The sequence below is a fragment of the Salmo trutta genome, chromosome 4, assembly GCF_901001165.1.
Source record: "Salmo trutta chromosome 4, fSalTru1.1, whole genome shotgun sequence".
Lineage (NCBI taxonomy): Eukaryota > Metazoa > Chordata > Actinopteri > Salmoniformes > Salmonidae > Salmo > Salmo trutta.
The window spans coordinates 9,819,520-9,844,971 of NC_042960.1; the positions used below are offsets into that span (position 1 = coordinate 9,819,520).

A 25,452-nucleotide genomic window follows, 5' to 3' on the forward strand; every position below is an offset into this window, starting at 1 on the left:
CCTTTCTCCTCCCTCTCTCTCCTTTCTCCTCCCTCTCTCTCCTTTCTCCTCTCCTTTCTCCTCTCTCTCTCCTTTCTCCTCCCTCTCTCTCCTTTCTCCTCTCTCTCCTTTCTCCTCCCTCTCTCTCCTTTCTCCCTCTCCTTTCTCCTCCCTCCCTCTCCTTTCTCCTCTCTCTCTTTGTGACACAAATGTGATCTTAACTCCTACTGTATAAGTCATGGGCATATGGCTACATGGTATACGTAATAGGGATACGTTTGTGGAATGCCATTATCCTCTTATAGCGGTCTAAGGCACTGCATCTCAGTGCAAGAGGCGTCACTACTGCCCCTGATTCGAATCCAGGCTGTATCACATCCAGCCGTGATTGGGAGTCCCATAGGGCGGCACACAGTTGCCCAGCGTTGTCTGGGTTTGGCCAGGGGTAGGCCGTCATTGTAAATGAGAATTTGTTCTTAACTGACTTGAATAGTTAAATAAAGGTTAAATAAAAAATATAAATAAAATATATATAATTATAAATCTCTCTCCTCCTCTCGCTCTCTCTCTCTGTGTGTGACAGTGGTGATCATAACCCATGTACTAAATAATGTATAGGGATGGATATCTTTTATAATACTCTCCCTTCTCTCTTTCTCTGTGGCAGAAAGGTGAATAGATGATCTTTGAGGAATGTACTGTAAAGGGATGGATATCCTTTTATAACACTCTCCCTTCTCTCTCTCTTTGAATAGATGATCTTTGAGGAATGTACTGTATAGGGAGGGATTTCATTCCCATGTGGCACATTTCTAACCTTTTCTCTCTCTTCCTCTCCTTCCCAGAGCACCTGAAGGGCCGTCTGGAGGAGTACATGGCCCGGTTCCCCAAGGTGCGCATCGTTCGGACCAAGAAGAGGGAGGGTCTGATCCGTACCCGTCTGCTGGGGGCCTCGGTGGCCAAGGGAGAAGTCCTCACCTTCTTGGACTCTCACTGTGAGGCCAACGTCAACTGGCTGCCCCCCCTGCTTGGTGAGTGTGTGCGTGTGTGGACCAGCCAAACAAAGTGTAGTCCCCCCTGCTCGGTGAGTCGACTGGAACAGAGTCGCAGAGCGTAGCTGCAGGTAGAGATAACAACAAAAAAAGCTTAGACAGGGAGAGGTTTGGGCCAGGAGAGGAGTGAGCGGGAAAGGAAAGTGGGGGGAGAAGAGGTCAGACAAAGTGGGACGGAGAAGGTGCATCTTTTAGTCGTCTTTATTTCTCTGTAAGAAGAGAGTGGCGCCAGGGAGAAGTTTGGGTCAGGAGAGCGAAAGAAAGGGGGACGGGTCGAGCAAGAGAACGTGTGAGAGAGTAGGAAGGTTAAAATCTCCATTAGAAAACTGGCTTATCTCACACTTCTATATCTGTCAGTTTCACAAAGGAAATATCTCTCTGTTTCTGTAGTTTGTTTGATAAAAGAGTGCCGCAGCCTTAGCTTGAATCCATGTTCAATGCACGTTCCCGACGCGCCGCTCCAGGGGTGCAACCCTAAGCATCGAGGAAAACTGCAACATTAGGGAGACCAGGGAAACTCCCTGATAATAGCCATCTCCCAGCATCGAGGAAAACTGCAACATTAGGAAGACCAGGGAAACTCCCTGATAATAGCCATCTCCCAGCACAGTCAAAGTAAATGGATGTGAAGTGATTACAGCCATTACTGTACTCAATCACACAGGGACTGGGATTCCCATGAAAGGTATGATAGATATGTACGCCCAGGTCCCTATGATAATAATAATAGTAGATAATAGCCACACCAGCACCACCATTCCACGACATGGCCCCATTGTCTTCTGGCTAACGGAGAAAGAGGACTCGCAGTATGGGGTTCTTTAATTGGTTGGAATGGAGCCGCCTGCCTGTCAGAGAGCAGAACAGAGCGAGGTTGATGAGGTACGTGTCCCAAATGGCACCCTATTCCCTTTATGGTGCACTACTTTCCTATGGGCCCTGGTCAAAAGTAGTGCACTATGAAGGGAATAGGGTGCCATTTGGGAGGCTGATGTAATGTGGGGCGTGAAGCGGAGGAGGGAGGCCATGCTGTGCTGTGGGGCTCGCATGTATGAATAGAGTGGAGGAGATACCGCAGTGAACCCCAGGCCATCCACAGGCACGGTGACACATGCAATCATCCTGCCGGGCTCTGATATCAGATCAGTGGAATACAGGGATTTGCTGTTTGTCTTTCTTTCTTTCTCTCTTATTTCAATCTCTTTATCTTTCTCTCTCCCGCTTTCTCTCCCTCTACCTCTCTCTCTCTCTCTGCAGATCTAAGACTCCAACACCACACCAGTCTAATTAACAGGCCAGGTTTTATCACTGCTCTCTGAATCTAATGCTTCCTCTCTCCTTGGATCCCCTACAAACCCTGGATCTTACCTTGATCAAAGGACATAATGTATAACCCACATAACGAATGGAACAACTTTTGAAATAACCGTTCTTTCGCTATGTGTATCAAACCTATAAGATAAGGAAGTGTGGGCATGGCAACTGGGTGGATTACCTCTTTTTCTTTTTCACCTGACTGCTACATTTGAAATGCAGTCCCTTCTCGTTTAATGAGCTCTTGAGAGTTCCCTTCCCATTTGCCTCTTGTTATTTGCCTTTTTGTTCATTTCTATTTCATTACAATTGGGAGCTCTCTCTCTCTCTCGTTCTCTCTTTCCTTTGTTTAAAATGTATCCTTGCAGGCCCAGTAAGATGGTGTCATGGGTATTCGGATTTAGACTACTTAGCCGCAGCGCTGGAATTGTGAGGGAATAAAACAAAGGATTGTGTCACAGTAAGCACACTAGATGAATATTACAGAGACCTACACATAAACACAAACTGATTCAAGTCAATAGTTTCTATGTTTATATTGGCAGGGCCAAGGGGGGCTTATAGCTGGGTAGTTACTGCTTGTACAGCCTTCCATATGCCAATTAAATTACATGTTAACCGTGTGAGAAACCCACCACCATTTCAAATTGTGTTACTCTTTGCCATGCTGCATGACAATGATTTTATAGCAGTTGGCCATAAACAGATCTGGGACCAGGCTACCAGTACTGAGCCCCATGGCATGGCAACAGCCATAGGACCACAAACAGATCTGGGACCAGGCTACAGTATTGATAGTAAGGTGTGTCAATGTACAATACTGTACAGTCACTCCCCATTAGTCTCAGTGCTGTGGTGTTGGGCCTCTGCTCCCCTTCTCTCCATGGTCCAGCACACACGGCCCACAGAAGAGAGAGGAGGGTGGGGTGGGTGGGGTGTGACAGATCTGGGGCGGCTTATCATTGCTCGGCTCAGTCACACACACATGGCAGACAGACACGTCGAGGTTGGCTCTCAGGCCTCCACGGAGCCAACCTACTTTGAAACGCTGTAATTGTTTCTAATCGTCCAGTGACTCGCTGTAGGAGGAGCAGAGCTGCCCAGAGACCTCCACAAGGTCCAAGGGAAAAAAAGCAATTGCCCTGGTTCCACTCCTTATCTGTACGTCAGAGAAATGGAGAGAGAGAAAAACAAGAGAAAGAAAGAAAGAACTACAAACAGCAGGGTAAGGTGATTGATACATGCTCACACTCTTTCTCTCTGTTGTTCCGTCCCCCATAAAGACCAGATTGCCCAGAACCCCAAGACCATCGTGTGCCCTATGATTGACGTGATCGACCATAACCACTTTGGATATGAAGCCCAGGCTGGGGACGCCATGAGGGGAGCCTTCGACTGGGAGATGTACTACAAACGCATCCCCATCCCTCCAGAGCTCCAGGGCCCCGACACAAGTGATCCCTATGAGTGAGTACCCATATACGCATGAGCACGCAATCATACACACCTATCAACCACCTTATATGTGTCATAGACAGGCAGCCCAATTCTGATATTTGTTTAACCAATTGGTCTTTTGATCAATCAGATCAACTCTGAAAAAGATCTGATGTGAAAGATCTGATGTGATTGGTCAAAAGATCAGAAAATGGGCTGCCTGTGTAAACGCAGCCTAATTTATGACACGCAACACCAGCCTGCTGCAAGCCGCACGGCTGAATCATTTCCCCCAGTCAGTTACTAGAACAGTGGCGCAGCCAGGCAGCAAGGAGGGGAGGTGAGAAAGCTAGAAAGCTAATTTCCTCCGCTAGCCCTCTTCATATATCCCTCTAAATTAATCCTGGGCTTAATGCCTCGGCTGCGTCGCCAGTTGGGGGTGAAATGTGTGAGAAGGTGATAGAGGATAGGGGATTGGGAGCGGCACAGCAGTCACTGGGCTGTAACATCCTCTACTCTTCACTGTGACTGCCTCCTCTGGCTCACTCTCTCGTTCCCCTGCTAGGGACTTTTTGCTTGCTGCTATTACTGTGTATGCAATGAATGCTTAAAGGAACCCGCTAACCTATCTTTAGACCCCCAGAAATGACTCACGATGTCTGGCAAGCTGTCCAGTTAGTCACTCTTTACACCCTAAAATATCTTTGTGATCTAGGTCTACACTGTGTGTCTAAGGCCATTTTATCCCTCGCGGAGATAAGAGTTCATCCTATCCTATCCTAGGTAAGCACTTGCCGTTAAAGATACACACCTGAACCAACTCCTTTTTTTGATCTCTTTAACGCGTCAGGCTCCGACTGGCGATTGCTCACAGATCTACAGAGGTACGTAGGTAGAGGGCCCTTAGAATAGATGAAAGCCCCACTGACGTAAAGGCAGAACAGGATGATCCAGTGGGTGTTACTTCTGGTCTGTGTCCCAAATGGCACCCTATTCCCCTAAGGGCCCTGGTCAAAAGTAGTATACTGAATAGGGAATAGGGTGCCGTTTTGGACGCAGGCATAGCTTTACCCAGTCAGCAGATACTTTTATCCCAGGTGACAGGGAGCGGTTGGCAGTTTACACGTCCTCCATTTACATAGAGATACAGTATGGTTTATTAATGAAGAAAATCATCACCTGTCCTCTTCAAGGGCAACGGCATCATCAGGGGTTAAACTGTGTAAATGCTGAGATGGTAAATATAGGGGTGGGGTGGTGGGGGTGTGTGTGCACGTGTGCTTATCCACATTCTGTGCGACCTACTCAGAAATCCATCTGTCAGGGTGCTGTTTTCCCTTGACAAGTGGCTCCCTCCCTTCTCGCATCTAGACCTTTCCCAGGACAACCAAATATCCTCCCCCACCTCCACAGCAACTTGCCCAAAACACTGACAGCTCAATGCCGTGCACCCCTGGATCTGAACCTTTATCTAATTTAAATTCTATAACACCAGCTCTCATTCCTGGTTCCCTTTATCCAAATCTCCCACCTCTCTGCCTATAGCCTGAGGCTAAGCTCTCCACACTCAATGGTCCTCTTCTTATCCTAAACCCAGACAGACAGAAAGACAGAACGACAGCCCTCCTACCTTCCAACGAACCCTCTCCCTGTTCCCAGACTATCCCCCCGGGCTGCTGCTGCCTCCTACTCCTCCAGACTCTAAGGACTTGGCCAAGGGCAGCTCACAGTAGGCTGCCCAGACTTGTATGCTCCCCTATAGGCCCTGAGGCCCAGCATGCACCCCCCACCAGGCATGAATCCATGGATCCTCTCTGGAGCCAGCCAGCACAACTCACACAGCCAGACTCCCAGCCAGGCCTCCCTGGCTCCATTTTGTTGCACTGATAAACCAGACCTTTAACCCTCCCACACTGCTTACTCATCTCAGCTCCATCATCCTAAACTTTCAATGTGTGTGTGTGTGTGTGTGTCCTATTACCACAGGTGTCCCAGTCAAAGCGGTGCTAAATTGGGATTCATTAAGGGAATGAATGCAGAAGGATGATGCTCATGAAATGTTACATTTTCCCAAACTGCCTCCATCTGTCATGTTTGGCTATGGGAGAGAGATTCTGTTCAACCAAGATAATACCCACAATGCTGTTTGGTAATGTGAACATGGGCCGGGTACACTGAAATGATTACAGTTTAAATGAGATTACTACTGCACCAATATATTTAGACTCGAGTGGCTTATTTGAGAAAAATCACTGTGTGGGGTTGACTCATATGAAAAGTTCTGGTGGAATGACTTAATCGTAATCATAATCGCACTTTGAAAGTCGAGCACGTACTGTATTGAAGGCATGTTCATTTGTATCAGCAGACACAATACTACAACCATTCCAATTTTCACTTATTGCTTGGTCGAACAAAGCTGAACACATACTTTGAGTACATTACTTTTAGTGAGCCACGTACGTGTTCTGAAAGAAACTCGTCCATGTTCATGTTCCAAACAAAGATATCAAAGAGTGATTTTTATCTCACCTACGGTGTCATCATGTAGGGGGCAACGTTTGTGAAAGACTTGCTCCTTTTAAATCCCCTTGCTATTGAGACTATTTCTCTTTTTTTTTACCTGTGGGTGCCGTGTTTTTGTTTCGGTTTGAGAAAAGAGAAGTTAAAAAACACCAAGAGGAGACAAGGAAGAAAGTAAAATCAATATCGAGACCAGTATTTCTTCATGTGCGTTGTGATACCAAGCTGAATATCTGGACATATTCCTCATCACAACCTTGTCTCTCTCTGGGAGGTTAAGAAGAATATCCAACAGGGAGGAACAATGTAATATAAATAACTATCTTAGGCCAAGGTTTCCACTTATTTACAATGATTCTACAGAACACACATATCTCATTAGAATAACAGTTCCCTATGTACAGGAGAATGTTGAGAACGAGAAGGCTCTATTCCTTTGTTATAACCAACGACATGCACTTTATTGTGAGGATGTTGTAGAGGAGGGAGAATGGGACACTCTCTGTAGCATCTGATCTGAGGTCAGGGTAAGAGGCATAAAGGAGGACCCTGATGCTGACAATGTTAACAGGCAGTGGGTCCATGTTAAACTTTGTCACGTGCCATGGCACTGATGGCAGACACCAAGGCTTCTGAAGATGTCCAAGACTTAATACATTAGTCAGTCCGTCTGTTTGTGAACAGCCTTTTCTCTGTGTGAAACTAGAAGGACCACCAACTTCCACGTCAAGTCAGGACATTTTGTGGATTTGTACTCGACTGTCAGAGGAGTGAAGGGAGGAAGAAAAAAAAGAAACATTAAAAACTTGCTCCGGCTCTGCTGATTTCCTACTTTACCTCTGTTTGAAAAAAAACTAAAGAGTGGGAGAGTTAGACAAAATGGGGCAGCTCTGATTTTTCAGAATCGCCTCTCCATTCCAGAAGAGAGAGAGAAAGAGAGAGAGGAAGAGACAAACATGTGATGGACTGGTAATGAAGCTCTACTGCTAGGTGCAGAGGAGATACAGGATTCCACAGGCTTTCAATAAACCCTCCTGCCTTTCTACTGGTGGCGCCACATACGGCTGCGGGCCTGCCTGCCCCCGTCTGCCTTCCTGCCTCCATCCCTGCCTGCCTGCCTTCCCTCCCTCCATCCATTTCTGTCTTCCTTCCTGCCTGCCTTCCCCCCTGCCTGCCTGCCAGCCTGCCTGGCACATTCAGCACCAACACATTGGTATGTGTGAAGTGTGCTCCTCTAAGATGCCTTAATATAGATCTTAGCGCCTGTTATCAGATGAAAGCAGTTCCTCTATCTGGAACAAAGCTCATTGTGAAATGACTGATCCATTGAGAAGGCACATTTTGCTTCTTTTTTTTCATGCTGTGTGTGTGTGTGTGTGTGTGTGTGTGTGTGTGTGTGTGTGTGTGTGTAGATCTGTCCTAGCACATCAGAACGCTGTTCGATGGGCATTAATCTTGCTAAATGACACTACACCCCCACCCCCCCCCCCACACACACACACCCCGACACAAACACACACACTTCCCTTCTCCACATTCAGATCATGACATGACCTACACTCTGACCTATCTCTCTGTCTATATCTGATGTCATATCGCCACCTACTGGCCCACCAGCAACAACACTATCATCATAATATCCTTTACACACATACTGTATCACCATAATCGACTCAATTTAACCTTTGCTAAGCCCCTCCCCAGAATTTTGGGCAACCAATCACAGTGCTCCAATGGATAGCAGTATGGTTGAGTATGATACACTTGGGCAAGCTCATGTTTGAAATGAATGAAAGCCAGTGGGCAGTGGGAAAACAAGAGTTGTATTCAAATATATAATTTCAACGGCTTACTAATTAAGCAGTGCATCAGGAGTACTTGTTACTGGGATTTTTGAAATGCAGAGCGTGTATTTTTTTCGAATCCGAAATTATACTTTTGTTACATTGTTTGATAGCACAGGTGGTTAGCAGTCTCATTGACCACCAAACATTGCTAACACTACCTAGCTAACCACTTAATATAACTGGTTTTCTCGAAATGTATGTTAGCTAGCTAAGTTAGCCATATTAACTCCCATCTGAGGTCGACTTCAGGATACGATTTCAGAGCACGAGTTTGCTCCAAATTGATTGTAGCTTTGACTACATGCTCACATTGAATTCAGAGCCAATCAGTGGCTAGCTACACTACAAACATAATGTTACCAGGTTCACGAGAAGCAGTTGACAGTCCACCACATCATACCCTAGAGTTTCCTGATTACCAAAGGGTAGTCTGTGTTTAATTTCATTGTGTATTAAAGTTTGTTATCATTGTGGGGGGATTTTGCCAGTGGTTATTGGGGGAATTGGGTTTCCCAGGAAAATGTTGTCCAAGATTGCAACAGTAACCAAGGGGGGTGGACAGAGAGGGAAAGTAATACGGTCCGGTACGGCATCCCGGCTAAATAATTAGTGGGGGTAAGCCATGCCGGTAAAACGTAAGCCTATAGACTATTACACCATTTTTTAACATTACTGCATGTCAGCTGCATGATAAATTAGCGAATTGACTGGAAACCGGGTGTTATGCAATCTAAATTGCGTTGTGGTTTGAGGAGAACACTTACATTTTGTCAAGGCGGGGATGGGTGGCCAAGACGCTCGCAGCCAAGACGGAGATGAGTGGCGTGGACATGCATCAATTCAGGCTACAAGTGTGAGCCTAATGACAATTGCAGAATGTCATCACAATACACGTAGGTGTTTTGTAACAGATGCCTCTTTGCATTCATGAAATTGCAGGTGCACAGTGCACTGTTGGGCTTTGGATGCTGAAATGATTTTCTGAGTGGACGAATGTGCGTGGGTAGCCAACAGGAGCGCCTATGTTAAGTGATTGTTTGACAATCAGATGAAAACATCATGACTGGTTGTGTTTATGCCACATTAAAAAGCATAGGCGGCGTGTCCATAAGGCTAGGGGAAGCTTTCCCTAAAGTAAATTGAATTAAATTGCCAAAATGATATAGTCTAATTAGCTAACTCCTGTCTATACTTAAATAAATAAAATCATTCAATATAGGCTACTAGAACAGAAAGCATGATTTGGCCACAGAGGATAATTAGCTTTAAAAAAAATAGCTGCTGATTGTTTTAAAGTGCATATCCTACAGTCGGAAGGGCTTGCAATTTGGGCAGTGCTCGCTGCAAATACGAAATAGATGATTGTAGAGTTGCGACTGTCAGTGAAAAGCAGAGACCAAACCAAGCATATCGCAATACTTAAAAATACAATCGCGGAAAAACTGTTTGGAAAGTAAATGGCTATTGCTGTAAAGAGATGACAATGAAAAGATTCCAGTCTATCTTTTAGATATCAACATTCTTAACTTAATTAAGCGAACAGTCGCCTATCTTATTGGCACCAGCAGAGAACATCGACCGTATATATGAGTCTGCATATTCACTGTCTGCCATTGGGTCAGTGCCACGTTCGTTTGTTTCCTCCAGGTTATATGGACATCATATTGTATTTGTGTCTCTCCTTTTCGTAGGCCTATTATATGGATCAGACAACATCGTTTTTATTGATCTGTTTGTCAGTGTCAGCAGAGTAGGCTACCCTGTAATTTTATAGCATAAAAAAAATGTGCGTGCATGTACAGGTAAGACATTAAATCTACTTTCACCCCTGGGGGTTGGGCTTAGCGAAGGGTCAATTAGTACAATACAGTAAACTCTCATTCATATATTACAGACCCTGCTGCCATCCCAACATTCTATTATATCATTATAGCTGACTCCATATACTGGGGTCCCATTGTTCTGTATAATATGCAGTCTGTGGAGGCGGAGGGCATTGAATAATGGATATGTACAGTACATCCATTTTAATCATAATATAATCACCATACGGAGACACAGTGACTGTGTGCCCTTGCCGTCTCCTACTACTGTGCCTTGAACACACACACACACAGATACACACACATAGACACACGCACAATCTTCACATGGCGGCCTCAAGGCGAGGGGATTATATAAAGAGAAATAAATAAATGATGGGAGGGGGGTACCTATGCAGAGAGTGCAGGGAGCTGTATCACTGGATAGCACACACACATTGGGCCTATATTCTCAGCTGACTCCCCCTTGCCCGCTGGCAGTCTCTGACCTTGGCTGCATGGACGTGCATTGCAAATGACTCCCCCCTACACACTCGCACACATGCGCACACACAACTCCCCCTCTATACACATCGCTAATCCTCCCCCTTCCATTTCCATGATTTGAACTGCTTAAAGGGATGCACGAGGAGACAGAAAAATATTCACAAGTTCATCTGACTGGGGAAGTATAGATAAAGGGCTTCATTGCCAAAATCCTGAAGTATCACTTTAATAAAGCCATCCATAATTGGCCATAAGAAGGTTGAGGCATCCATTATTCCATTTTCCCCAGTGGAGAGCTTGGACTGTGCTGGCCAGTGGAGAGCTTGGACTGTGCTGGCCAGTGGAGAGCTTGGACTGTGCTGGCCAGTGGAGAGCTTGGACTGTGCTGGCCAGTGGAGAGCTTGGACTGTACTGGCCAGTGGAGAGCTTGGACTGTGCTGGCCAGTGGAGAGCTTGGATTGTGCTGGCCAGTGGAGAGCTTGGACTGTGCTGGCCAGTGGAGAGCTTGGACTGTGCTGGCCAGTGGAGAGCTTGGATTGTGCTGGTGAGTGGAGAGCTTGGACTGTGCTGGCCAGTGGAGAGCGTGGACTGTGCTGGCCAGTGGTCGAGCTTAAACTATGCTGGCCAGTGGAGAGCTTGGACTGTGCTGGCCAGTGGGGAGCTTAAACTGTGCTGGCCAGTGGAGGGGCTTTTTTGTGCTGCAGATGGCAATCTCTGTTGATGATATTTCTATTTTCTTCTAGGCTCTGAATAAATTGTGTGATTTTTATTGATGGAAATGATATGGGAGGAAGAGTAATAACTGTGGTTTCGCTGAAGTTTCCCTAAACAGTGTGTGGGTGTGTGTGTGGGTGTGTTTTGCATGCGTTTGTTCGTGTGTGTGTGTGTGTGTGTGTGTTTATAAGCAATGTTCCCTCTAATATTTTTCGACACTGAGCAAATTTCAGGTCTGCTGAGCGCAAACTTGAACGTTGTGAAAATTCTGTGCAACTTCCAGCGCACGTTTACTGTGAACACGGAGGCTGTACCCGCTTTAAGTTACAGTTTTAACAGTGGTCAAGTAGGCTACTGTGGTTATTTGATCATAGTTTGTTTTGTTTCAGTATGTTGCATTGAAATTGGCTAATATTGCGTTGTAAAGGAAAACGTTGATATTGTTAACAGGGAAAACTCTAGAACAGTGGTCACCATCCTTTTCTGAGTCAAGATCACTTACTGAGTCAAAATGCAAGCTGAGATCTACCACTCAGATTTTTTTTTACAAACCGTAAGCATATGCAACATTAACCAATTAGAAACAGTACTGTAGCAATGAGGAATTGTGCAGTAAGCTATATGCCCAATACATTACCACTGCATATTGGCTTTGCTTGAATTGCCCTGCCAATGCATTGTTGTTCAGGCCATTTTTCACACTGGTAATAGATCCATTGTCGTATTACTTGTGAGGCACAGCTGAGTGAGCATACATTTAAATAATTTGCTCTTTATTTTTATTTCACTGGGCTGATGGTGTCTGTATCTAATGGTCCGCCTATCTGAGGGTCTGCCTCTCAACATCCCTTGGCTCTCCCTTTCCTCCACTGACACTGACCAAAAAGGGACACCGTCTTCCAGCTGATGGGGAAGCTCGAGTCGCGCCACATTATTTCTGCCTCATTCACAAATCCATGTTGTTACTCTTATGAACAGAGAAAGTGAAATATTTCTCTATTGAAAAAGACCCAAGCCACTAATAATAACAACAATGCAAGACTATAGCTACACTTTCCTACTCATTCATTACTGCTGCACTGCTTGTTGTAGAGCTGAGTGGAAATAGGAAGAACGTGCATTTTATGGTTTATAAAAGTGTTGAATACAAAGTGTTGACAGTGCAATACAAAGTGTTGACAGTGTTGACAGTGATTTTAAAGGTTTTGAAATCTAACAGTATCAACTTCACTGTATCTTTATTTTATGCCTGCTATGTTACTGCAGACACGGTAATCTGAGTCATCCGATTGGCCAGCGGTAGGCTAATAGTGCACTTGATGTACTAGTATGGAAGCAAATGTAAGTAATTATAACGTCAAAACAAGTCAATGAATAAAATGTACTGTTGAGAAGAGTATGTTAGTTACTGTAGAGACAAACGATTATGCATTTTTTTTGTCAAACTTAATTGAATAAAATTGCTATTTAGCAAGCTAGCTGACTAGCTAACATTAGCCAGCTAGCTAGCTAGCTAGCTTTATGGGTGTTGTGACGTGAGTATGAAATTGTAATTGTGTTGTTTAATGTTTTAGGGACTCCTGAGAAGACCAGCAAACCAGGTTGTCGTCTTGTGAAACAGTTAATGTAAATAATCTAGCTAGCTAAAGCATTTACTGCAAATTGAATGTACAATTTTGTAAGCTTGCCTTGCTGATATTTCCCATGCAATGCAGCTGAAGTAACCTAGCTAGCTAATTATTTTATTGCTTATTGTGTAGTGGAGGATAAAAATACCAGTATGCCTATGGATGTGTAGCTAGCTATGTAGCCGATCTGTGTATGGACGCTAAAACGTTTGGTATAAATATTAGTTCAGAACCTAGCTATGAACCTCATCCATCATAGCCTGTTATATTCACTAATCATGCACTCTACATTGGCAAATAAAGGTGCAGTTCAGATATGAATGTCTGTGAGACTGTCACGGCCATCGTAGTGAGTAGACCAAAATGCAGCGGGTACGTGAATGCTTATATTTACTTTATTTAGAACACTACACAAAAGCAAGAAACCGAAAAAACGAACGACAGCTAAACAGTTTTGCGGGCTATACACAGCAGTGCAAAAACAACTTCCCACAAAAGACAGGTGAAAAAAGGGCTACCTAAGTATGACTCCCAATCAGCAACAACGATGTACAGCTGTTCCTGATTGAGAGCCGTACCAGGCCAACACAAAGAAATACACAACATAGAAAAAAACATAGAAATACAAAACATAGAACAATACCCCAAAAACCCGACAACACAAAACAAACACACCCCTGCCACGCCCTGGCCAAACTACAATAACAAATAACCCCATATACTGGTCAGGACGTGACAGAGACATTCTTTTTAAGTCATATCCAATACCAGGATTATCAAACTCCATTCTTTGAATGATGTTGTGTCTGCATGTATGTATTACAATTATACACTTCAACAGTGTTTACCAATCCTGGTCCTGGGACATCAATGTTTGAAAAAAAGAAATTACTTCATCTTTATTTAACCAGGTAGGCCAGTTGAGAACAAGTTCTCATTTACAACTGTGACCTGGTTACACATTGTAACTATGCAATAGACTAGAAACATGATTTAAGTAATTAAAGGCTGATTTGTAATACATATATACAGAAACAGAATTCAAAACCCAGTACACTATACTTCCTATGCATCATGTAAATACTCTAAAACCGGTTCATCTCAATATCTAATTTCCTTCATCTGCATTGATCTGAGGACACAGGATAGGTGTAGTATTTCATCAAATGAGAGACTTCATTTCAACCAGTAGAGAACGCTTTATTGAAAGAACTTCATTATCCAAGTGTTATAAATACATAATGCATGCATTATAAATATTATAATTGTAATATGATATTATAAATACAAAGTTCAATCTGTACTTCAATGCACATCTGGTGTGCATTATAAAAACAGAGGAAGAAATACGAGGTAGGTAGAGAGGTGTGAGAGAGTGTAAAAGACAGAAAGGGAAAGAGGTAAGAACAGAGGAGCAGGGAAGACAGCATATGATTAATGAATCACAGTGCTACCCTAATATTCTCTCAGTTCATCACAATTACATAATAGTGTCTCTAGCGGTGTCTCCTAACAGTCTCGGAACCCCAGTTGGCCCGAAGGTTATCTTAGTAGCGAGTGAGATGGCGATGACGGGACTGGGGGTTGGCATCCTCTCTCACATCAAAACATACCTGCAGTCGAGAGACAGATGGAGAGAAAGATTAAGCCTGGTTTTCTTTTTATTCTAACATTGTCAGTCATCGTAATCATCAGGAGGTGAAATACAAAACTGACCTTGGATCATTAACTCTGGGACAACTACATCTCTAACCTGTATTTCAATTAATAATAAATCACTTTAATAATACTTCCTGTTGACCCGACCAAGTCGGTCATGCCCTCTATGTGTCAGCCAATTCAGATGCAGGGGGGGTTCACCGACATAGCTGAAATATATAGTTTTTCCGAGCCACGGCCTGTTCACCACGCTATCATCCAGAAGACGAGGTCAGTGCAGGTGCATCAAAGCTGGGACCGAGATACTGAAAAACAGCTTCTATCTCAATGCCATCAGACTGTTAAAGAGCCATCACTAGCCGGCTAGCACCCGGTTTCTCAATCCTGCACCTTAGAGCCTGCAGCCCAATATACATAGACATGGAATCACTGGCCACTTTAATAATGGAACACTAGTCACTTTAATAATGTTTACATACTGCTTCACTCATTTCATATATATATATATATATATATATATATATATATATATATATATATATACTGTATTATATTCTACTGTATTCTAGTCAATGCCACTCAGACATTGCTCATCCTAGATTTGTGTGTATTGTTGTGAATTATTAGATACTACTGCACTGTTGGAGCTAGGAACACAATAATTTTGCTACACCCACAATAACATCTTCTAAAACAGTGCATGTGACCAATAACATTTGATTTGATTTGATTACCTAGAGGATTTAGGGAGAAGGGAGGAGAGAAAATAAGGTAGTTATTGAGGAAATAATGTAGTTAAAGATAGTGTTCAACAGGAATCTGTGCGTGTGGTCTCACCTGGTGTCCACACTAAGTGGCTGCAGAGTACTTTATCAGGGATGCAAACTAGTCACTTTTCGGCTAAATTCGCCATTTTGAATCCAAAATAGGTAACCTTCGTGATTCGTGTAGATCCGATGAGAAAAGTTTGGGAGGAGGGGGGGGTGATGCACATTTGGCGCAATACTGGCTGTATCCAAAGCTCAGCCAATCGTTCACATAACAACAGAATGCAGCACAGGACTAAAGAGAAGAGACAACCAACTTGCTAGTTACAGCATCAGCGCCCGCACTAGAATGCTACAGCAGTGCGTCCACTGAACGATAACGACGTGGTATGTGAGAAGCCCGACTACGGGGGTGAGAAGGTGATGAAGCGTACTTCATCAGCTGTAACCGAAAAACAACTGACATTTGGAAAGTTTGAGGTGAGGGAGCAAGTGTGGTGGAACAAGAATTGTTAGCATTGTTAAGTATCTCTTGCTAGCTGGATCAAATTCTCTGTTAGCTAGCGAACTAACTAACATTACTATATATGAACTAATGTTTTCCCTATACATTAACGTTATGTGGTTCATTTTCAGAATGAGAGAATTAGGTGAAAATGAGATGTTGCTTGTTAAACAAGTGGATTCAGGGATGAATTGGCGCTGGAGCTGGGCCTTGCTTAAGCTGGATGCCACTATAGGTGTGAAAGAAACACCACACACTTTTCTCACTTTTTCAATATGGCAGATCAAAAGGGGTATGCCAGGTGTACTCCCTGCCTGAAAGAGATCAATTATGCCAACAAAGGGTTTCATGCTCTGCTGCTGGCACATTGTAGAACAGATGTCCACAGGCAGAAAGTGTAAAATGAAATAACGTGCAGCGTAGCTCAAAGCTATTGCTTTTGTTGTGTTGAACTTTATATAAAGTTGTGTGTGAGTGAGGGATGGTTCTTTTAGTTTTTACTCAGTGAACGTTATTTTTGCACACATAGTCTTGTGCGCTTGATCGATGTCTACTACAGTGGCCAATATAACAGAGCAAAAATAGAATGCCTGTTTGTTTCATTCTATTTCTACTTTAAGATCTTTTTTTCCCAAGTGCAATATTTAAATGTGTGTGGTCTACTGTACATATAATGTGATTTGATGTCATTTTATCTGACCTTGAGCCTTCTTGGAAGGGTAGTTATAATTTAAGTCTATGGCAGGGCTGAAATGTTTGATGTCTACCCTTACTAAGGACTTAGACTTGGCCTGTGACGTAGTGTCCCCATGAGTGACTGAACCCTGAGCCAATCAGGCGCAATGCTCCTATTTTCTGCTGGCTTGCCCCACCACCACAGAAAGCACTGAACTAGGCTGAAACACACCTGCATTTTGGAGCTGCCTTACTCAAGAAAGCAAAAAAGAGACCATGTTTGTATGCTGCTTTATTAACTCAATTATATATATATATATATATATATATATATATATATATTTTTACAGTTTGCAAACTGATATGTGACACTTATTAATGCCAAAATAACATGCGAAACAGGCAAGGCCAATTTTTTTTTTTTTTTAAGGCTTTTTATTTTTTATTTTCCCTGAATGATGGGTCGGCACTGTGAGTTAGGTTCACATTAACCACTTTTTATTTTACACACAGACTGATCATGTAGATCATATTCTTTGTTGTTTAGTTAGTTAAAACCTGCATTTCAAGAAGGGATCCAGCCTAAGTCACTAGAAATTAGCATTTTAAAGCTCACCAGTTTGCATCCCTGACTTTATACTGAAAAACATGCACAGACACACGAGTAGGAGGTGAAGATCTCCCGCACACAGATTGCCTCCCGTGCTGCGTTGTTGGACCCCATCCTTGAAACATCCTGCAGAGCAGCAGACTTCTTCTCTGGCGCACGAGGGCGAGCTGCAGATCCCCTACTGGTCCTTGTGTCCATCATCATGAAGTTATGCAGGACACAGGTAGCCTTCACTCACCTGAAATCTCCCAGGAGGTAGTCCCAGATGGCCCTGGTCATCCAACCTTGCAGTGCCCTTCACGGTAACTGTAGGCAATCACTTTCAAGGTATCTGTAGGAATATGGAAGATAATTTCATTATTAGACTTTTACATCACCAGGTCATTGTGGATTGCTAAAGTATAATATCCCTTATAACAAACCATGATAACATCGGATAGATAGATACACATGTGCATGTGTAGCACGTGACAAGCAGGATCATATCCAGGATAGCATCACAAATGAACACATAAATACCACTTGAAGCTTGATGATGAGTAGACCATTTGAATCAGCTGTGTAGTACTAAGGCAAAAACAAAAAGGTGCACCCCTTTGATTCCCCAGGACCAGGACTGAGAACCACTGCTCTTCATTGGGACCTCTTCATCTGCAGACAGGCTTTCATCGATCCCTGTATCTGAGGACAGAAAACCTCACAAAAAACAGACTTCATTATTGTCAAATTACACCGCACTGAGTATTATGTTACTATTATCTCCGTTCTCACTTCAAGGGACTGGAACTACACAAAAGTACCTGCCCTATCCAGAATAGCCTAATCTCTCACTTATCTATTTTACCGTCCTCTGTGACTGTTAGCTAGCTACCTACAAATGCATTTGGAGTTGTTTTTTTACAGTGATAAATACATCAAGGTAGCTAGCTAATATGAAGTTAGGTAGCTGGTGATATTTAATTAACTTAGTTAGCTATCTATACAGTATGTAAAGTTGGCTAGATAGCTAGCTATGTTAGCAGCTCATTTGAGTTAGCCTTTACTGTAGCTAGTTAGCTAATAATACATCGTTTTTTTTACATTTTCGAAATGTATTTACTTACTTGAATAGGTCCTCCCAACCATGTGGACGATTGGAAACAGGGCAGCAAAGTTTGTTTGTCACCAGAGCGTTTTACAGCATATTACTATTTACCTGTGAATAAATTTATGAAATGGAGAATGGATCAAACTATTTACCCATTTCATTTATTATTTAACCAGGCAAGTTAGTTTAAGAACAAATTCTTATTTACATTGACGGCCTACCCCGGCCAAACCTGGAAGAAGCTGGGCAAATTGCGCGCCGCCGTATGGGACACCCAAACACAGCCGGTTATGATACAGCCTGGATTCGAACCAGGGTTTCTGTAGTGACGCCTCTAGCACTGAGATGCAGTGCTTTAGACCACTGCGCCACTCGGGAGCCCACAAAATAATTTTGTCCCTGGGTGGGCCAGACCTTCATACAAACTAACGTGCAGTACAGGCCTACCGCTGGCCAATAGGATGGCTCAGATGACCGTGTCTGCAGTAATGTAACAGGCATAAAAGAAAGATACAGTAAAGTGAGATGTCAAAATGCTTTAAAACATGACTAGAGAGAGACTGTCAACTAATACAGCAAAGAGCTGCTGTTTATATGAGTGAGTTCATGTTTAAGTTCTTACTCAGCACTGTCAACACTTTGTATTCAACACTTTTATAAACCATATGCTGCCAGCACGCCTACAAGCGAACCACTCTGGGCGGCCTAAGCGGCACGCTGCAATTTACCGCGTGCTAGTGTACACGAGCCGTACGGCTTTATCGTTGGTTTTTTTACTGAAATGTTTGTCGATTGACTAGAAATGCCTTGGAGATGGACCAGTGGGATGCGATCGACCGGTTGGTGACCACTGCTGTAGAACTTCACTCCACTTTCTATCTCGTGCTTTTCTCTGTGGGGTGATATTTCTGCATGGCAGCTGTGCGGCAGTCTCAGGGCCACAGCGCACACACACGCAGTTTAGAAGGAACATTATTTATAAGCTGCATGAATGTGGTATTTGTGTGGAGGTCCTTCCTTAATTGGATCTGAGAGCTCATCTCTTGAATGTAAAGGATGATTGGCATCCCCAGGCAGGCAGGTAGGTGGCAGTAATTGGGGAGCGTGGCTCAGAAACAGATGGGTGTCAACATATTGAGGTGTTGCTGAGCTCGCCATAGATGTGCGAAGTGTTTGTCAACAGACAGAGACCCTCCGAATCGATGCCTGGGTTTTTAAAAGCTAAGCCACTGGAAGCTACAGTATGTCTGTCTGCACTACAGAAGAGAAGGGGAATGATTCATTGTATTTGGACAAGCCTAAGTAAAGAGAGGTTGGAGCTGAGCTCCCCTATCGTTTGGACTGATGGAGACTGGGAGCCCTTCCAAACTGTCTCCTCACACACACACACAGACACACACAATCCTCTGTTGGTTTACTGTGCTGTTAAGGGATGACAAACATACATGAGAGGTGTCAAAGTCTTGCTAACTATTTGTCTGTGTACAGTGTGTGTGTGTACAGTGTGTGTCTGTGTGTGTGTGTGTTTATTCTTCTACATCTGTCTGTTTGATTCACCCAATCATAAACAACCTATTCTCCCTGGACAAGAGTGTTCACACATTACACCGCTTAACCCAGGACAGAAACGATGTTATATTTGAAGAAGAAAAATCTCCAACTCATTTCCCGAGAGATAGAGAGAGAGAGGGAGGCCAAAGGCTTCAACAACATGGCTTTATTAGCATGTTGCACTAATTCCAACAGCATTTAACTAATCACATCAGATAATTAGTATTTTGAGTGGAATTACTTAATTCGCGTATAGTCAGTCAGTCAGTGTTCAAGACTAGTAAACTGCCTGATCTTGTTAGCTTACATGCAAGATGGCTACACAGATATCAGTGGTAATCAGTCTGGTAATTATGAGGCTATGTTCAGACTGTCTGTCAGGGTTGAGCTCTAGTCTAATTCCACAAGGAATTGGCCAGCCATAGGAAACCACACACACACATCCACACGAGAGAGAGAGCAAGAGAGAGAGACACACACACACACACACACACACACACACAGGGTCTTCAATTCAATGGCATTCATGGCTCTATTTTGTTTGCCTAACGTGTTACATATACAGATGAATAGAGCAGCTAAGGCCTTGTTTGTAAGCTATTCCCCAAAGGTCTATAATGTACACATCAATGTAGAACACCAGTGATCTGCTGTGTAGAGTGCAGTACAGACTCAACTGGCTGGAGGGTAGAGTGGTGTTGTGTCAGAGTGCTGTAATTTATGCATGTTCAGTATGATAACACTAGGAACAGTATGTATGAAGGTTAATGAGCTGTGTGAGCCGAGGCTTGTACAGTGTGTGTGAATGTGAGTGTGCGTGCCTGTGTGTGTGTTTGTACAGTATGTGTACATAGGCCAATGCGTGCTTGTGTGTGTCCTGCTGTTTGATTACAGTGATTAGGTTCCTACTGTGGGTAGCAGGTCATTTACAGGTCTCTTATGGGCTTCACAGGCCAGAGAGGCTCAGTCAGCCTCAGTAAGTAGCTTGACCCGGTTACACACGCCCCACTGTCTCAGAACCACAACCTGCAGCGGTGTGACCTCTGCTTTACTCACCTGGCTGGCCAACCACACACACACACACACGCACGCACACACACACACACACACACAGGAACACACACATACAGCCTCCTCCGTCTCAGATCCGCCTCATTGATCTACATGTTCCCTCTGAGATCCCTGTCTAATTAAGGGATCGATAACAGCCACCACGCTGCAGTCTTACTATATCATATCCAGTTTGGCTGCTCCCTTCAACTCAGACACAATCCTTCCTGGAGGAACCCACACTGAAGTAATCACATCTCCTTAGTGTTAGCCCTCTGTCCCTGGCAGGTTTGATTGACTAATATCATCTTGACTGACTGGCCTTGTTTCTTGACTACATGGTCTGCATACCAAATGGCACCCTATTCCCTAAATAGGGCACTACTTTTGGCCACGGACTACTTTTTGATTGGGATTGTGTTGCGGCCGGGAGAAGGAATGAGCATGCTGCATATTCAGCTCAGCCCCCCTCAGATTTATCTGTTTGTACACCGACTTTGCGTATAATTAATTAATCCTACAATATTGAATTTGGCTATCAGGGCACCCTTGAATAAATTGTATGACGTCTCTGAATGCAGGCTGGTTTCTTCCTCCTTGTTGGTTAAGCCTCCTGTAGGCTGAGATGAAGGATATTCATTCTCTCTCGCTCTCTCTCTGAGCCTATCAGCAGCAATCCAGCCTGATCAAACAGTGTAAAGCCTCCACTAACCACTGAGATATCCACAGCTAAAAAAACAGCTCTCATTACCTTCTATATCACCACACAAACTATCCCACTCAATCTCTCCCGTGGTGTATTTCAACCGTAGTGAATCAAAAACAGACTTTCCAAACGATGAGGGTTATATATATTATCCTTTCATTTCAACCACCACAACCAGAAAGTGTAGTGTCCACGACAAATAAACGACTTTAACTTCCCAAATAAACTATGTTCTCTAGTGTTTTTCAGCTGTCGTTGGCAAGGCTGCTAAGAAGATAAAATATATAATGATTTCAGCTCGCTCCTCCGTTAGCTCGTTTAATTGAGTGGACTGGTATATTTCAGCGCTTTCTTAAATTGGAGGGAAGCAGGCCGGAGGGTATTACCGCAGAGTAAATAGATTTCTGCACTGAGCTCCCTCCGTCTGGCTCTGCCTTCACCACCACACACAAGCTCATTCCTCACTTGTTGTCTTGTCTTGTTTTTTGCACGGGCAGATCATGGTTGTCATAGATACATAGACACACAAAACAATTGTAACAAGGAACATTTGGTTCCTTTGACTCATCATTGGGTCAGACCAAACACTTTTTCGGATTGGAAAGACTGTCAATCTGTGGAGGCCTAACCTTAAGCACCAAATCCAATCCCTCCCACAACTCCTTTGCTATTCTAGATTTTACTGCTTAAAACTTTCTTGGCTTTAAGCTCTTTTTTTGTTGACTAAGATGCCCCAAATAATGCGACGCTTTCTCTGTGAATCAGGAGGTGTGAAGAGATTTAATGAGTCAAGCTTGCTGTTGTGTTGTGGCTTTGTGCCATGGTGCTGTTTATTCGGATCATTTTGGTTACAAAACACCCCTAGTTCAACGGCTCCCCAGCTCAAACGCTAGACCTATCCTCCACACTGCCGTACCACATCCATCCAAGCCTCGCATCAAGACACCGCCGCTCTTTTCGCCCTCTCAGTAATTCAAAGTGCTGTGGTGTTTTCCTTTTTTGGCCTCCTCTACTTACATCACAGTATTTCATCCCCCCACGCTTTATTAGAAGATTGGCGCCTTGTCCTCATCGCTACCGAGGAATGACTCAAAGGCGGGAAAAGAGCTCTTCCCATTACCCGGAGGATTACTCTGATTCTCCACCGTGCGTCGAAGAAGAACTACAAGGAAAAACATTCAAACATGCCAAAGTCAGGGTCCAACAAAATCCACTCCCCGAGCTTAAGCCCTGCTGAAAGGGAGTGTGAATAACAATGAGTACAGGTTTGGGGCAGTACAATGAGCAAGGAGGGAGAATAGGAATAGGCAGGGAGAAAGGATTAGAATACTATTAGTAGAAGCAGTTTGTTGTTGATAGGAAGGAAGTTGCTTCTCCTTGGAGTAGATGCTGCTTACTGTGCACCAATCCCTCGTCTGCTTTGATTTTTCTGTAGATTCTGCAGTGGGAAATGTGAAATGTCAGGTAAATAGCCATGTCAAGTGTCAATCATGGGGATTTTTGACTGCTTGAGCTCTTTGTGAAGTTTATCGATTGCGCGAGGGTCGGTGTCAGCATACCGTGAGAGACTGGTATTTCTTTGCCGTGATTGGATGAAAGCTTTGACTGAGATAAGCCTGAACGGAACATCCTTTATTATTGCAAGCCAGGGGATTTATGGGTAAAGACTCAATATGTCTTTGAGACTGCCTGCGTGTCTGAGTGCAAGTTTTTACTACATGTATGATGGTGTTTTAGAAGGTGTGTATTCACGTATCCAGGGGAAACAGAGAGATGCGGGTCATGTGAGGGCCACATAATTTCTCTCTGTATGCTTCCACTGAGACTGCAATATGATTGTCTCTGGATTATGATGCTCAAATGCCACCTTTCAATATATGTACTTTACATAGGTCATATTGTTCTCAGCTCAAGGGATTAGGTATGTTACTTTATATTTTTGTTAAAGAATTACTCACGCCCGTTATCTGTCTGATACCACAAAGACTGCAAGTGTAGATTACTTTCTCTGGATTTAGGATGCTTGGAATTACACCAAATGTCACTTTTCAATATATGGATGTTATGCACTATTTTAACGTAATAAATCTGAACATGGTAACTAACGCTTGTATTATTTATTTGTCTCTCACTGTTTCTCTTGTACAGTTTCTATAAGAGAAGTCTATCTCTCTTAAGAGCTCTAGCTGTAGCAGTAGATGCTCACATTATAGCAGAAAAAGAAATGGACACCGCCACATTGTTTTGTGCCGATCAGAAGATTTAGAAAATAACTTTACAGACAAGCTAAAGACATGGATTCTCTCTCTGTCTCTCCTACAGGTCTCCAGTGATGGCTGGAGGTCTCTTTGCCGTCAACCGTCAGTGGTTCTGGGAGCTGGGTGGCTACGATACTGGCTTGGAAATATGGGGCGGAGAGCAGTACGAGATATCGTTCAAGGTGAGCAAAAATGTATAGAAGATAGCGTTTCCCAATCATACATTTCTCTTACCAATGTTCTCAAGACTGGAACAAGTCTTATCATTTAAGCATCTCAATACAGCACTGTAGAAAAACTGGAATGTGTTGTGAGACCAAGGTTGCTAGTCATACTCATGAGGTCTAACTTCCTCTTTCAGTATACACCAGGGTTAGGCAACTAGATTCAGCCACAGGCCAATTTTTGTCGGAGCGGTTGGTCGTGTGGCTTAATCAAATCAAACTAAGCTTTATTTATACAGCACATTTCAGACATGAAATGAAATGTAACATATACTTCATAAACTGAACAGTACCAGACCCAAAATCAAACCTCGTGGACGCCACAGCGCCTATTTTGACTGTCGACCAGTTAAATAGGTCCTAAACCGATTTAGAACTGGAGCGGAGAGGCCAACCCACCTTTTCAGAAGGACATCATGGTCAACCGTGTCGAGTGCAGCACTTAAGTCCAAGAGTACAAGGACAGAGAGCTGTTTGGCATCTGTGTTGGCTCTAAGATCATTTACCACTTTTAAGGACAGATGTTCCGCTAGCGGAACGCCTCACCAATATCCAATGGTAGAGCGTGGCGCGAAATACAAATACCTCAAAAATGCTATAACTTCAATTTCTCAAACATATGACTATTTTACACCATTTTAAAGACAAGACTCTCGTTAATCTAACCACATTGTCCGATTTCAAAAAGGCTTTACAGCGAAAGCAAAACATTAGATTATGTCAGGAGAGTACCCTGCCAAAAATAATCACACAGCCATTTTCAAAGCAAGCATATATGTCACAAAAACCAAAACCACAGCTAAATGCAGCACTAACATTTGATTATCTTCATCAGATAACACTCCTAGGTTATACAATACAATACATGCATGTTTTGTTCAATCAAGTTCATATTTATATCAAAAACCAGCTTTTTACATTAGCATGTGATGTTCAGAACTAGCATACCCACCGCAAACTTCTGGTGAATTTACTAAATTACTCATGATAAACGTTCACAAAAAACATAACAATTATTTTAAGAATTATAGATACAGAACTCCTTTATGCAATCGCGGTGTCAGATTTTAAAATAGCTTTTCGGTGAAAGCACATTTTGCAATATTCTGAGTACATAGCCCGGCCATCACAGCTAGCTATTTTGACATCCACCAAGTTTGGGGCTCACCAAACTCAGAATTAATATTAGAAAAATTTGATTACCTTTGCTGTTCTTCATACGGAATGCACTCCCAGGACTTCTACTTCAACAACAAATGTTGTTTTGGTTCCAAATAATCCATAGTTATATTCAAATAGCTCCGTTTTGTTCGTGTGTTCAGGTCACTATCCGAAGGGTGACGCGCGAGCGCATCTCGTGACAAAAAAATTCAAAATATTCCATTACCGTATTTCGAAGCATGTCAAACGCTGTTTAAAATCAATTTTTATGCATTTTTCTCATAAAATAGCGATAATATTCCAACCGGGCGACGTTGTATTCATTCAAAGGCTGAAAGAAAAAAATGGAGAATTCTCGTGAACGCGCCTCTGTCTCACTGTTCCCAGGCTGACCAC

At 43.3% G+C, this 25,452-nt stretch overlaps 1 protein-coding gene across 2 annotated transcripts in view; it reads left to right on the top strand.

Annotated features, from left to right (window-relative positions):
- LOC115191815 (polypeptide N-acetylgalactosaminyltransferase-like 6) overlaps positions 1 to 25,452 on the top strand; it is a 245,147-nt gene that overhangs the window by 200,907 nt on the left and 18,788 nt on the right. For both annotated transcript variants that reach the window (XM_029749748.1, XM_029749749.1), the window contains exons 6-8: positions 825 to 1,010; positions 3,629 to 3,812; positions 23,736 to 23,853. In XM_029749748.1, coding sequence (XP_029605608.1) covers positions 825 to 1,010; positions 3,629 to 3,812; positions 23,736 to 23,853 — 488 coding nt within the window. The remainder of the gene's footprint in view (positions 1 to 824; positions 1,011 to 3,628; positions 3,813 to 23,735; positions 23,854 to 25,452) is intronic.